The sequence below is a fragment of the Tachyglossus aculeatus genome, chromosome 8, assembly GCF_015852505.1.
Source record: "Tachyglossus aculeatus isolate mTacAcu1 chromosome 8, mTacAcu1.pri, whole genome shotgun sequence".
In the NCBI taxonomy this organism is placed as follows: Eukaryota; Metazoa; Chordata; class Mammalia; order Monotremata; family Tachyglossidae; genus Tachyglossus; species Tachyglossus aculeatus.
Genome location: NC_052073.1, coordinates 35,174,104 through 35,187,433, shown reverse-complemented (window position 1 = coordinate 35,187,433; position 13,330 = coordinate 35,174,104). Strand labels below are relative to the sequence as shown.

General features: G+C 54.8%; 1 protein-coding gene across 1 annotated transcript in view; it reads left to right on the top strand.

Annotated features, from left to right (window-relative positions):
* The window catches only part of TGM6 (transglutaminase 6), a 44,621-nt gene extending 34,251 nt beyond the window's left edge, over positions 1–10,370 (top strand). The window contains exons 10-13 of the mRNA XM_038750706.1: positions 208–531; positions 3,019–3,173; positions 5,733–5,866; positions 9,961–10,370. Coding sequence (XP_038606634.1) covers positions 208–531; positions 3,019–3,173; positions 5,733–5,866; positions 9,961–10,135 — 788 coding nt within the window. The 3' untranslated portion in view covers positions 10,136–10,370. The remainder of the gene's footprint in view (positions 1–207; positions 532–3,018; positions 3,174–5,732; positions 5,867–9,960) is intronic.
* Positions 10,371–13,330: the final 2,960 nt, after the last annotated feature.

Below are 13,330 nucleotides of genomic sequence, written 5' to 3'. Positions count from 1 at the left end.
GGCCCGTAGTAAGCGCTTAAGGAAAACCGTCCCCGTCATTATGCCTTCAGATGGTGCCCGGCCCGTAGTAAGCGCTTAAGGAAAACCGTCCCCGTCATTATTCCTTAGGACGGTGCCTGTAGTAAACGCTTAACGAATACCATAATCGGGATCACGATGGAGATTCTTCTCACGCCAAGCTTCTCCTCCTCCTCCTCCTCCTCCCAGGATCCAAGAAGGAGAGGCAGGTATTCCGGAAGGCCGTGAGGAAGCTGTTCGGGACGGAGTCCGCCGGGCGGAGAGAGCGGGTCCTCCGGGCCGGGGGCCGCGGCCCGGGGCCCGCCAAGAAGCCCACCGTCTCCGGGAAGTTGAAGCTGTTGGAGACGCCCACGGTGGGCCGGGCCCTCCGCCTGGTCCTGGGCCTAAACAACCTCACCGCCCGCCCCAAGAAGGTCAAGGTCAACCTCAGCACGTCCACCGTCCTCTACACTCGCCGGCCCGTGGCCGAGGTCCTTCACGAGTCCAGGGCGGTCAAGCTGGGCCCCCGGGAAGGTAGGCGGGCCCGCCGGGTGACCCTGGCTAGGTCATTTCCCCCGTTCGGTCGTCCGCCGGGCGGCCCGGCTGGAGAGCTTACTCTGCGCCAAGCGCCGGGGGGCTTGGACCCAATCCCCCGTCCCCGTCTTCATCCCCATTTTCCAGATGAGGTCACCGAGGCCCGGAGCGGCTCGCCCGAGGTCAGGCGGCGGAGGCGGCATTCGAACCCACGGCCTCCGACTCCCAAGCCCGGGCTCTTGCCGCTCAGCCGCGTCGCTTCTCTAGAAGCAATAGACCTCTCACCTTTCTCCTCCTCGAGCAATTAATCCATCAGTTGCTGGTATTTAGTGAGCGTTTATACCCTCTGCGGAGCACTGGACTAAGCGCTCGGGAGAGTACGATACAACAGAATTGGCAGACGCATTCCCTGCCGGTAATGAGCTTACAATCTAGAGGGACTCTTCCTCCTCTTTCTCCTCCTTCTCTTCCCCTTCTCTTCCTCTTTTCCTTTCTCCTCCTCCTCCCTTTCCTCCTCTTTTTTTCTTTCTCCTTCCCCTCTTCTCCTTTCTCCTCCTCCTCCTCTCCCTCCTCTTTTCTCTTCTTACTCTTTCTCCTCCTCTTCTCTTCCTCCTCCCCATCTTCTCTTCCTCCTCCTCCTCTCCCTCTTTTCCTCCTCCTTTCTCTTCCTCCTTTTCCTCTTCTCTTCTCCTCCTCCTCTCCCTCCTCTTCCTCTTGTTCTCCACCTCCTTTCTCTTCTACTTTCTCTTCTCCTCCTCCTCCCCCTTCTCATTTTCTCTTCCTCCTCTTCTTTCTCCTCCTTCTCCCCTTCTTGCTCCCCCATTTCCTCCTCCTGTTCATCTTCCTTTCTCTTCCTCCTCCTCCTCTCTTCTTCTCTTCCTCTTCTCTTCTCCTCCTTTCTCTTCTCTTCCTCTCCTCCCCATCTTCTCTTCCTCCTCCTCCTCTCTTCTCTTCTCCTCCTTTCTCCTCTTCCTCCTCGTCTCCTCTTCTCATCTTCTCCTCCTCTCCCTCTTCTTCTCCTTTCTCTTCTCTCTCCTCTCCTCTTCCTCCTTCTCTCCCTCTTCTCCTTTCCCCTCTTATCTCTTCCTCTTCTCCTCCTCCTCCCATCTTTCTCCTCTTCCTCCTCCCCCACTCCCTCCTTTCTCCTCCTCCTTTCATCTTCCTCCTCCTTCCTCTTCCTCCTCCTGTCTTCTACTCCTTTTCTCCCCCTCCTCTTCTCCTCCTCCTCTCCCTCTTCTCTTCTTTCTCCTCCTCTTCCTTTCTCCTCCTCCTCTTCCTCCCCCACTTCCTCCTTTCTCCTCTTTTCATCTTCCTTTCTCTTCCTCTTCTTTCTCCTCCTCTTCTACTCCTTTTCTCCCCCTCCTCTTCCTCCTCTCCCTCTTCTCTTCTCCTTTCTCCTCCTCCTCTTCCTCCCCCACTTCCTCCTTTCTCTTTTCATCTTCCTCCTTTTTCTTCCTCTTCTTTCTCCTCTTCTCCCCCTCCTCCTCTTCTCTTCCTCTTCTCCTCCTCCTCCCATTTCTCCTCTTCCTCCTTTCTCCTCCTCTTCTTCCTCCCCCACTTCCTTTCTCTTCCTCCTCCTCTCTTCTACTCCTTTTCTCGCCCTCCTCTTCTCTTCTTCTCCTCCTCTCCCTCTTTTCTCCTCCTCTTCCTTTCTCCTCTTCTTTTCATCTTCCTCCTCTCTTCCTCCTCCTCCTCTCCTTTACTTCTTTTCTCCCCCTCCTCCTCTTCTCTTCCCATCTTCTCCTCCTCCTCTCCCTCTTCTTCTCCTCCTTCTCTTCTCCTTTCTCCTCCTCTTCCTGTCCTCTTCCCCCTTTCTCTTCTCCTCCTCTTCCTCTGCTTCTCCTCTTCCTCCCCCACTTCCTCCTTTCTCCTCCTCTTCCTGTCCTCTTCCCCCTTTCTTTTCTCCTACTCTTCCTCTGCTTCTCCTCTTCCTCCCCCACTTCCTCCTTTCTCCTCCTCTTCTCCCCTCCTCCTCTTCTCTTATCTTCTCCTCCTCCTCCTCTTCTCTTCATCCTCCTTCTCCTTTCTCTTCCTCCTTTCTCTTCTCTTCCTCTTCTCCTCTTTCTTCTCCTCCTCCTCCTCTTCCACTCCTCCTTCCCCTCTCCTCCTCCACCTAACCGCTAGAGCCCGAGCCTGGGAGTCAGAAGGACCTGAGTTCTAATCCCAGCTCCACCACTCATCCACTGTGTGGCCTTAGCCCAGTCACTTCCCTTCTCTGGGCTTCAGTTCCCTCATCCGTCAAATGGGGATGAAGACCGTGAGCCCCACGGGGGGCCAACCTGATCACTCTATATCCCCCCAGTGCTTAGAACAGTGCTTGGTACATAGCAAGCGCTTAACAAAAGCCATCATTATTATTACCCCGGCGCTTAGAACGGTCCTTGGCACATAGTAAGCGCTGAAACACCATTATTATTACTATTATCAGTAACAATAATAAATACGATTGAATGAACGACAACCTCACGGGGCTATTCCCCCCCTTAGAGAAGAAAATCCCCATCAGCATCTCGTACTCGGGGTACAAGAAGGATCTGACGAGCGACAAGAAGATCCTGGTGTCGGCCATGGTCCTCGTCTTCAAGGGCGAGAAGATGCTCCTGGAGAAAGTTGTCACCCTGGGGGATTTCATCCTCCTCAAGGTAAAGGGCCCGTCCACCTGCTCGCGGCCTGGACGCTGCAACCCTGCGGGAGGGTGGCAGCGGTAGTGAGCGCTCAGTACAGTGCTCAGGTGCTCAAGAAATACGATTGAATTAATGAATAGTAGTAATAATAATAATAATGATGGCATTTGTTAAGCGCTTACTACGTGCCAAGCACTGTTTTTAGACTGTGAGCCCATTGTTGGGTAGGGACTGTCTCTATATGTTGCCAACTTGTTCTTCCCAAGCGCTTAGTACAGTGCTCTGCACACAGTAAGCGCTCAATAAATACGATTGGAGGATACAAGGTGACCAGGTTGTCCCATGTGGGGCTCCCAGTCTTCATCCCCATTTGGCAGATGAGGTCACCGAGGCCCAGAGAAGTGAAGTGACTCACCCAAAGTCACCCAGCTGACAGTTGGCGGAGTCGGGATTTGAACCCAGGACCTCTGATTCCCAAGCCCGGGCTCTTTCCTCTGAGCCACGCTGCTGATGGCCTTTGTTAAGCGCTTACTACGTGCAAAGTAATAGAGAAGCAGCGCGGCTCAGCGGAAAGAGGCCGGGCTTGGGAGTCGAGGACGTGGGTTTTCATCCCGGCTCTGCCACCCCTTGTCTGCTGTGGGACCTTGGGTAAGTCGCTTCCCTTCTCTGAGCCTCAGTTTCCTCATCTGTAATAATGGGGATGAAGACCGTGAGCCCCACGGTGGAAAAAATCATCACCTTGCATCTCCCTCGGCGTTCAGTGCTAGGCACATAGTAATACCATCATCATCATTATTATTATTATTACTCCAGTGCTTAGAATGGAGCTTGGCACATAGTAAGCGCTTAATAAATACCATCATTATTATCATTATTATTACTCTAGCACTTAGGACAGTGCTTGGCACAGAGTAAGCGCTTAACAAAATACCATCACTATTATTATTATTATTATTATTATTATTATGCCAGTGCTTAGAATGGAGCGTGGCATATGGTAAGTGCTTAACAAATACCATCCTTATCATTATTATTATTATTATTACTCTAGTGCTTAGAACAGTGGTTGGCACATAGTAAGTGCATAACAAGTACTATTATTATCATTATTACTCCAGCGCTTAGAATGGAGCTTGGCACATAGTAAGCACTTAATACCATTATTCTTATTATTATTATTATCATTATTACTCCAGCGCTTAGAATGGAGCTTGCACATAGTAAGCACTTAATACCATTATTCTTATTATTCTCATTATTACTACTCCAGGACTAAGAACGGAGCTTGGCACAGAGTAAGCACTTAACAAATACCATTATTCTTATTATTATTATTACTCCAGCACTAAGAACGGAGTTTGGCACAGAGTAAGCACTTAACAAATACCATTATAATATTATTATTATTATTATTATCATTGTTATTATTATTATCATTACTCCAGCACTTAGGACAATGCTTGGCATATAGTAAGTGCTTAATAAATACCATTATTATTATTATCATTATTAGTACTCCACTGCTTAGAATAGTGCTCAGCACATAGTAAGTGCTTAACAAATATCATATCATTATTATTACTCCATGGCTTAGAATAGTGCTCAGCCCATAGTAAGTGCTTAACAAATATCATTATTATTGTTGTTATTATTATTATTATTACTCCAGCGCTTAGAACAGTGCTAGGCACATAGTAAGCACTTAACAAATATCATTATTATTGTTATTATTATTATTATTATTATTATTACTCCAGCGCTTAGAACAGTGCTAGGCACATAGTAAGCACTTAAGAAATACCATTATTATTATTATTATTATTATTAGTCCAGTGCTTAGAACGGAGCTTGGCACAGAGTAAGCACTTAACAAATACCATCATTATTATCATTATTATTACTCCTGCACTTAGGACAGTGCCTGGCATATAGTAAGCGCTTAATAAATACCATTATTATTATTATTATTTCAGAGCTTAGACCGGTGCTCAGCACATAGTAAGCGCGTAACCATCATTATTATCATCATCACTAGTAGCATTAGCAACGGCAGTAGGGCCAATCAGTGGTATTTATTCACTCAATTATATTTATTGAGTGCTTCCTGGATGCAGAGCACTGTACTGAACGCTTGTATCCCCGTCAGAGGGAGACGGACGGGAAAGAGGGTGAGGGATGGAGGGGACAGAGTGCGAGGACGATGACATAAACGCTGTGGAGCTCTGGGAGAACCAGAGGGGTGAAGTGGCGGGGAGGGTCACATTCATTCATTCAATCGTATTTACTGAGCGCTTACTGTGTGCAGAGCACTGTACTAAACGCTCGGAAAGCACAACAGAGAGAGACGATGGCTGCCCACAACGGGCTCACGGTCTAAAAGGGGGGAGACGGACGACAAAACAGACAGACAGGCCAGTGTGGAGGGCAGAAAAGGAGGGAGAGGGAAGGCTTCCTGGAGGAGGTGGGATTTTTTTTAATTTTAGGAGGGTTTTCTAGGCGACGTAGAGGGGGCGGCGGTTCCAGGCCGGAGGGAACCATTTTGTTGCGTCCTTCTGCGGGCTCTGGGCCTCCATCCAGGTGCTGGGCCCGGCCGTGGTGGGCGAACCCTGCGCCGTGGCCGTGACCGTCTCGAACCCGCTTCCCGAGGCCGTGGCTGACTGCGTGCTGGTGGTGGAGGGCAGCGGCCTGCTCGCCGAGCCCCTCAGCATCGAGTAAGCGGCGCTCCGCTCGGCTCCTCGCCTCAGCTCGGCGTGTCTCTCCTGAGCCCCTCTCTCTGCGGGCCCTCTCTCCTCAGTATCTCTGTCCTCGGCGTGTCTCTCCCGAGCCACTCTCTCTCCTCAGCCTCTATGTCCTCAGCGTGTCTCTCCCCAGCATCTCTGTCCTCAGCAGGTCTCTCCTTGGCATCTCTGTCCTCAGCGTGTCTCTCCTGAGGCCCTCTCTCCTCAGCCTCTCTGTCCTCAGTGTGTCTCTCCTCCGCATCTCTCTCCTCAGCATTTCTGTCCTCAGCATCTCTGTCCTCAGTGTGTCTCTCCTCAGCTTGTCTCTCCTGACCCCCTCTCTCTGCAGGCCCGCTGTCCTCAGCGTCTCTGTCCCCAGCATGTCTCTCCTCGGCATCTCTGTCCTCAGCGTGTCTCTCTTCGGCATCTCTGTCCTCAGTGTGTCTCTCCTCAGCTTGTCTCCTTTCCTGAGCCCCGCTCTCTGCAAGCCTGCTGTCCTCAGCATGTCTCTCCTCAGCATCTCTGTCCTCAGTGTCTCTCTCCTCAGCGTGTCTCTCCTGAGCTCCTCTCTCTGCAGGCCCTCTCTCCTCAGCCTCTCTGTCCTCACCGTGTCTCTCCTCAGCATCTCTGTCGTCAGTGTCTCTCCTCAGCGTGTCTCTCCTCAGCCTCTCTAGCCTTGGCATCTCTGTCCTCAGCATGTCTCTCCTGAGCCCCACTGTCCTCAGCGTGTCTCTCCTCAGCATCTCTGTCCTCAGTGTGTCTCTCCTCGGCTTGTCTCCTCTCCTGAGCCCCTCTCTCTGCAGGCCCACTCTCCTCAGCGTGTCTCTCCTCAGCGTATCTCTCCTCAGCATCTCTGTCCTCACTGTATCTCTCCTGAGCCCCTCTCTCCTCAGCCTCTCTGTCCTCAGCGTGTCTCTCCTCCGCATCTCTCTCCTCAGCATCTCTGTCCTCAGCGTGTCTCTCCTGAGGCCCTCTCTCCTCAGCCTCTCTCTCCTCGGCATCTCTGCCCTCAGCATGTCTCTCCTCAGCCTGTCTGTCGTCAGTGTCTCTCCTCAGCATCTCTGTCCTCAGCGTGTCTCTCCTCAGCTTCTCTAGCCTCGGCATCTCTGTCCTCACCGTGTCTCTCCTCAGCATGTCTCTCCTCAGTGTGTCTCTCCTGAGTCCCCTCTCTCTGCAGGCCCTCTGTCCTCAGCGTGTCTCTCCTCAGCATGTCTCTCCTCAGCATCTCTGTCCTCAGCTTGTCTCTCCTGAGCCCCTCTATCCTCAGCCTCTGTCCTCAGCGTGTCTCTCCTCAGCATCTCTGTCCTCAGCTTGTCTCTCCTGAGGCCCTCTCTCCTAAGCTTGTCCTCAGCGTCTCTCTCCTCGGCATCTCTGTCCTCAGCGTGTCTCTCCTGAACCCCTCTCTCTGCAGGCCCTCTCTCGCCGCGGCATCTCTGTCCTCGGCGTGTCTCTCCTCAGCATCTCTCTCGTCAGCGTGTCTCTCCTCAGCCTCTCCGGCCTCTGCATCTCTCTCTTCAGCCGAGTCTCTGTCTGCACCATCTCACTATAGCATCTCTGTCCTCAGTGTGTCTCTCCTCATCGTGTCTCTCCTGAACCCCTGTCTCTGCCGGCCCTCTCTCCTCAGCCTCTCCATCTCTCTCTTCAGCCTCGAGTCTCTGTCTCCAGCATCTCTCTCCTCAGTATCTCCCTCCTCAGAGTCTCTGTCTCCAGGGTCTCTCCTCGAAGTCTCTCCTCAGTATCTCTCCCCTCGGCAACTCTCCTGAACCCCTCTCCTCAGCATCTCTCCCGAACCCCGCTCCTCAGTATTTCTTAACATCTCTCCTCAGTATCTCTCCCGTCATCCCCTCTCTCCTGAACCCGTCTCTTCTCAGCATCTCTCCCCTCAGGCCCTCTCCTCGGCATCTCTCCTCTCCTCAGTATCTCTCCCATCATCCCTTCTCCACAGCATCTCTCCTGATCCCCTCCTCAGTATCTCTCTCCACATCTCCCGTCATCCCCCCTCCCCATCATCTCTCCTCTCAGCATTTCTCAACATCTCTCCTCAGCATCTCTCTCCTGAACCCTTTGCTCAACATCTCTCCCGACCCTGTCTCTCCTCAGCATCTCTCCCGTCATCCCCTCTCTCCGCAGCATGTCTCTCCTGAACCCCTCTCCTCGGCATCTCTCTCCACTATATCTCTCCCGTCATCCCCTCTCCACAGCCCCTCCCAAACCCCTCTCCTCAGCATCTCTCCCCTCAGTATTTCTCAACATCTCTCCTCAGTGTCTCCTCTCCCGCCATCCCCTCTCCAGAACCCGTCTCTCCTCAGCCCCTCTCTCCACAGCACGTCTCTCCTGAACCCCTCTCCTCAGTATCTCTCTCCTCTCGGCATCTCTCTCTGCACATGTCTCCTGTCATCCCCTCTCTCCCCTCTCCTCGGTATTTCTCAACATCTCTCCTCAAAGTCTCTGTCCTCAGCATCTCTCCCGTCACCCCCTCTCCTCGGCATCTCTCTCCTGAACCCTTCTCTCTTCAACATTTCTCTCCCTGCAGCGAGTCTCTCCTCAGCATCTCTCCCGTCACCCCCTCTCCACATCATCTCTCCTTGGCATCTCTCCCCTCAGACCCCCTCCTCAGCGTCTCTCAGTATTTCTCAACATCTCTCCCGTCAACCCCTCTCCTCAGCATCTCTCTCCCGAACCCGTCTCTCCTCAGCATCTCTCCCGTCACGCCCTCTCTCCGCATCATCTCTCCTGAACCCCTCTCCCCTCAGACCCTCTCCCCAGCATCTCAGTATTTCTCAACATCTCTCCTGAACCCTTCTCTCCCCTCAGCATCTCTCCCGCCATCCCCTCTCTCCTGAACCCATCTCTCCTCAGCATCTCTCCCCTCATCCCCTCTCCTGAACCCCTCTACTTGGCATCTCTCCCCTTAGACCTTCTCAACATCTCTCTCAGTATTTCTCAACATCTCTCCTGAACCCTTCTCTCCCCTCGGCATCTCTCCCGTCATCCCCTCCTGAACCCGTCTCACCTCAGCATCTCTCCCGTCATCCCCCTTCTCCACATCATCTCTCCCCTTAGACCTTCTCCTCAACATCTCTCTCAGTATTTCTCAACATCTCTCCTGAACCCTTCTCTCCGCTCGGCATCTCTCCGGCCATCCCCTCTCCTGAACCCGTCTCTCCTCAGCATCTCTCCTGTCATCCCCTCTCTCCGCATCATCTCTCCTGAACCCCTCTCTCTGGCATCTCTCCCCTCAGCCCCTCTCCTCAGCATCTCTCCTGAACCCTTCTCCCCTCAGCATCTCTCCCCTCATCCCCTCTCTCCGCATCATCTCTCCTGAACCCCTCTCCTTGGCATCTCTCCCCAGACCCCCTCCTCAGCATCCCTCAACATCTCTCCTGTCATCCTCTCTCCTCAGCATCTCTCTCCTGAACCCTTCTCCCAACATCTCTCCCGAACCCTTCTCTCCTCAGCAAATCTCCCCTCAGCCCCTCAGTGTGTCTCTCTTCAGTATCGCTCCCAAACCCGTCTCTCCTCAGCATCTCTCCCGTCATCCCTTCTCCGCATCATCTCTCCTGAACCCCTCTGCTTGGCATCTCTCCCCTCATCCCCTCCTCAGCATCTCTCCTGACCCCTTCTCTCCTCAGCATCTCTCCTGATCCCCTCTCCTTGGCATCTCTCCCCAGACCCCCTCCTCAACATCTCTCAGCATCATCTCTCCCATCATCCCCTCTCCTCAGCATCTCTCCTGAACCCTTCACCCCTCAGCCCCTCTCCTCAGAGTGTCTCTCCTCGGCATCTTTCTCCGCATCATCTCTCCCGCCGTCCCCTCTCCTCAGCATCTCCCTCCTGAACCCTTCTCTCCTCCGCCTCTCTCCCACCATCCCTTCCCTCCTCGGCACCTCCCAAAATCTCCACGGTACCTCTCCGCGGCGTATCCCTCGGTGCCTCCCTCCGCGCTTCGCCGTCCCTTTCGGAGCGTCCGTCCCGGCGTCCCCGGGCATCCCCCGCAGCGTCGCTCACCGCGTGATTTCCCCATCCTCGAGCGGTGGCGGGGAAACCGAGGTCGGGCCGCTCAGCCCCCGGCGCTCTCCCGTCGGCAGGGTGCCGCCCCTGGGGCCCGAGGAGCAGGCCACCGTCCGCTTCGACGTCACCCCGTACAAGAGCGGGTCGAGGCAGCTGCAGGCCGACTTGGTCAGCGCCCATTTCCCGGACGTCAAGGGCTTCCTGGCCGTCCAGGTGGCCCCCGGCCCGCGGGATCGCCCTCGGCCCCTCTGACCGAAGCCGCTCCGTGCCTCAGTTTCCTCCTCTGTAAGCCGCGGGGTCCCCGGGGGTCGGGAGGTGGACGGCGTCTGCGTATCACCTGATTATCTTTTATCTACTCCGGCGCTTGGCACTCTCCCCTCCAAACTGTGAGCCCGCTGTCGGGTAGGGACCGTCCCTATGTGTTGCCAACTTGGACTTCCCAAGCGCTTAGTACAGTGCTCTGCACACAGGAAGCGCTCAATAAATACGATTGAATGAATGAATGAACAGTGCTTCGCACGTAGTAAGCGCTTAACAAATGCCATCGTTATTATCACCCGCGATGAGGACGAGGGGTAAGCGCGTCGTGGGCAGGGAATGTGTCTGTCTTATTGTTCTCTCCCAAGTGCTTAAAACAGCGCTGTGCGCACAGGTGGCGCTCAATAAATACGTCTTGAACGGATGACTGGGATGCGAATGCGCGCTTAGTACAGTGCTCTGCACATAGTAAGCGCTCAATAAATACGATTGAATGAATGAATGTAAGGACGGCAGTTAACATGTGTCCGTTCATCGCTGTATCAGACTCGCCCAAGCACTTAGTACAGTGCTTTGCACACAGTAAGCGCTCAATAAATACGATTGAATGAATGAATGCCAAAAAGGACGAGTTAGCGTGTCCGTTTATCGTTGTATCGGACTCACCCAAGCGCTTAGTACAGTGCTCTGCACAGTGTGCTCAATAAATACGATTGATTGAATGAATGCCAATAAGGATGACAGTTAGTGTGTGTTCGTTTATCGCTGTATCGGACTCGCCCAAGCGCTTAGTACAGTGCTCTGCACACAGAAAGCGCTCAATAAACACGATTGAATGAATGAATGAATGCCAATAAGGATGACAGTTAGCCCGTGTCCGTTTATCGTTGTATTGGACTCGCCGAAGTGCTTAGTCCAGTGCTCTGCACACGGAAAGCGCTCAATAAATACGATTGAATGAATGAATGAATGCCTATAAGGACCACAGTTAGTGTGTGTCCGTTTATTGTTGTATCGGACTCGCCCAAGCGCTTAGTCCAGTGCTCTGCACACAGTAAGCGCTCAATACGATTGAATGAATGAATGAATGCCAAAAAGGACAACAGTTAGCGTATGTCCATTTATCACTGTATCGGACTTGCCCAAGCGCTTAGTACAGTGCTCTGCACACAGTAAGCGCTCAATAAATACGACTGAATGGATGAATGAATGCCAATAAGGACGACAGTTAGCGTGTGTCCGTTTATCGTTGTATTGGACTCGCCCAAGCACTTAGTGCAGTGCTCTGCACACAGTAAGTGCTCAATAAATACGACTGAATGAATGAATGCCAAGAAGGACGACAGTTAGCGTGTGTCTGTTTATCGTTGTATCAGACTCGCCGAAGCGCTCAGTACAGTGCTCTGCACACAGTAAGCGCTCAATAAATAACCTATGAACGAACGAACAGCGCGGCTTGGCGGAAAGAGCCCGGGCTTGGGAGTCTGGAGGTCGTGGGTTCGAATCCCCGCTCCGCCACCAGTCAGCTGGGTGACTCTGGGCAAGTCGCTTGACCTCTCTGGGCCTTGGTTCCCTCATCTGGAAAGCGGGGTCGAGACGGTAAGGCCCACGCGCGACAGGGGCCGGGTCCAACCCACTCTGCCTGCCTCCAGCCCGGCGCCGGGGCTGTAGTAAGCGCCTCACGGATACCGCAAGGATTCTGAGGGCACGACGCATCGGGCCAGCGGAGCAGGCGCCGCCCACACGGGCCGGAGTCACCGGGCGGGCCAGGACAGACGGTGGCCGGAGGCCAGGAATGGTTGGAATCGGAACACGGAGCTTCGGGATCGGGATGGGGGGGAGAGGCGAGACACATGGGAAGAGGGCATGCTGGGACACGGGACCCGGAGGATGCTGGGAGCTGGGACATGGGAAACAGGGCATGCTGGGAGCTGGGACATGAGGAACAGGGCATGCTGGGAGCTGGGACCCGGGGCCCTGTGCATGCTGGGAGTTGGGACACGGGGGCCCTGAGGATGACGGGAGTCGGGACACGGGGCCCGGTGCATGCTGGGAGCTGGGACACGAGGAACAGGGCATGCTGGGAGCCAGGACACGAGGAACAGGGCATGCTGGGAGATGGGACATGGGGCCCTGTGCATGCTGGGAGTCGACACACAGGGCCCTGGTGCATGCTGGGAGCTGGGACATGGGGGCCCTGAGGATGATGGGAGTCAGGACACAGGCCCGGTGCATACTGGGAGCTGGGACACAAGGAACAGGGCATGCTGGGAGTTGGGACACGGGGGCCCTGAGGATGATGGGAGTCAGGACCCGGGGCCCGGTGCATGCTGGGAGCTGGGACACGAGGAACAGGGCATGCTGGGAGCTGAGACATGGGGCCCTGAGGATGATGGGAGCCAGGACACGGGGAACAGGGCATGCTGGGAGATGGGACACGGGGGCCCTGAGGATGATGGGAGTCAGGACACGAGGAACAGGGCATGCTGGGAGCTGGGACATGGGGCCCTGAGGATGATGGGAGTCGGGACATGAGGCCCAGTGCATGCTGGGAGCTGGGACACTGGGGCCCTGAGGATGATGGGAGTCGGGACACGGGGCCCGGTGCATGCTGGGAGCAGGGACCTAGCAACCAGATGCTGGGAGCCGGGACATGAGGAACAGGGCCTGCTGGGAGCGGGGACTCCAGGCTCTGTGCACGCTGGGAGCGGGGACACAGGGCCCTGAGGATGCTGGGAGCCGGGACATGGGGAACGGGGCACACTGGGGCTGGGACACGGGGCCCTGTGCATGCTGGGAGCCGGGACTTGGGGACCCAAGGATGCTGGGAGTTGGGACATGAGGAACGGGGCACGCTGGGAGCTGGGATATGGGGCCCTGAGGATGATGGGAGCAGGGACACGGGGCCCTGAGGATGCTGGGAGCAGGGATACGGGGCCCTGTGCATGCTGGGAGCTGGGACAGGAGGAACAGGGCATGCTGGGAGCAGAGGCCGGCACAACGGCTCTGCACACAGTGAGCACTCAATAAATGCCACTGAATGAATGAATGAATGAATGAAGGGGCTCCCCTGGCGCCAACCTGGGCCTCGGTGGGCCCCATGTCCCCGCCGTCCCCACCGTCCCACCTCACGGCCTCCGGACGATGGCTCTCCCCCGGTCCTTCGGAGCCTTACTGAAGGCCCGCCGC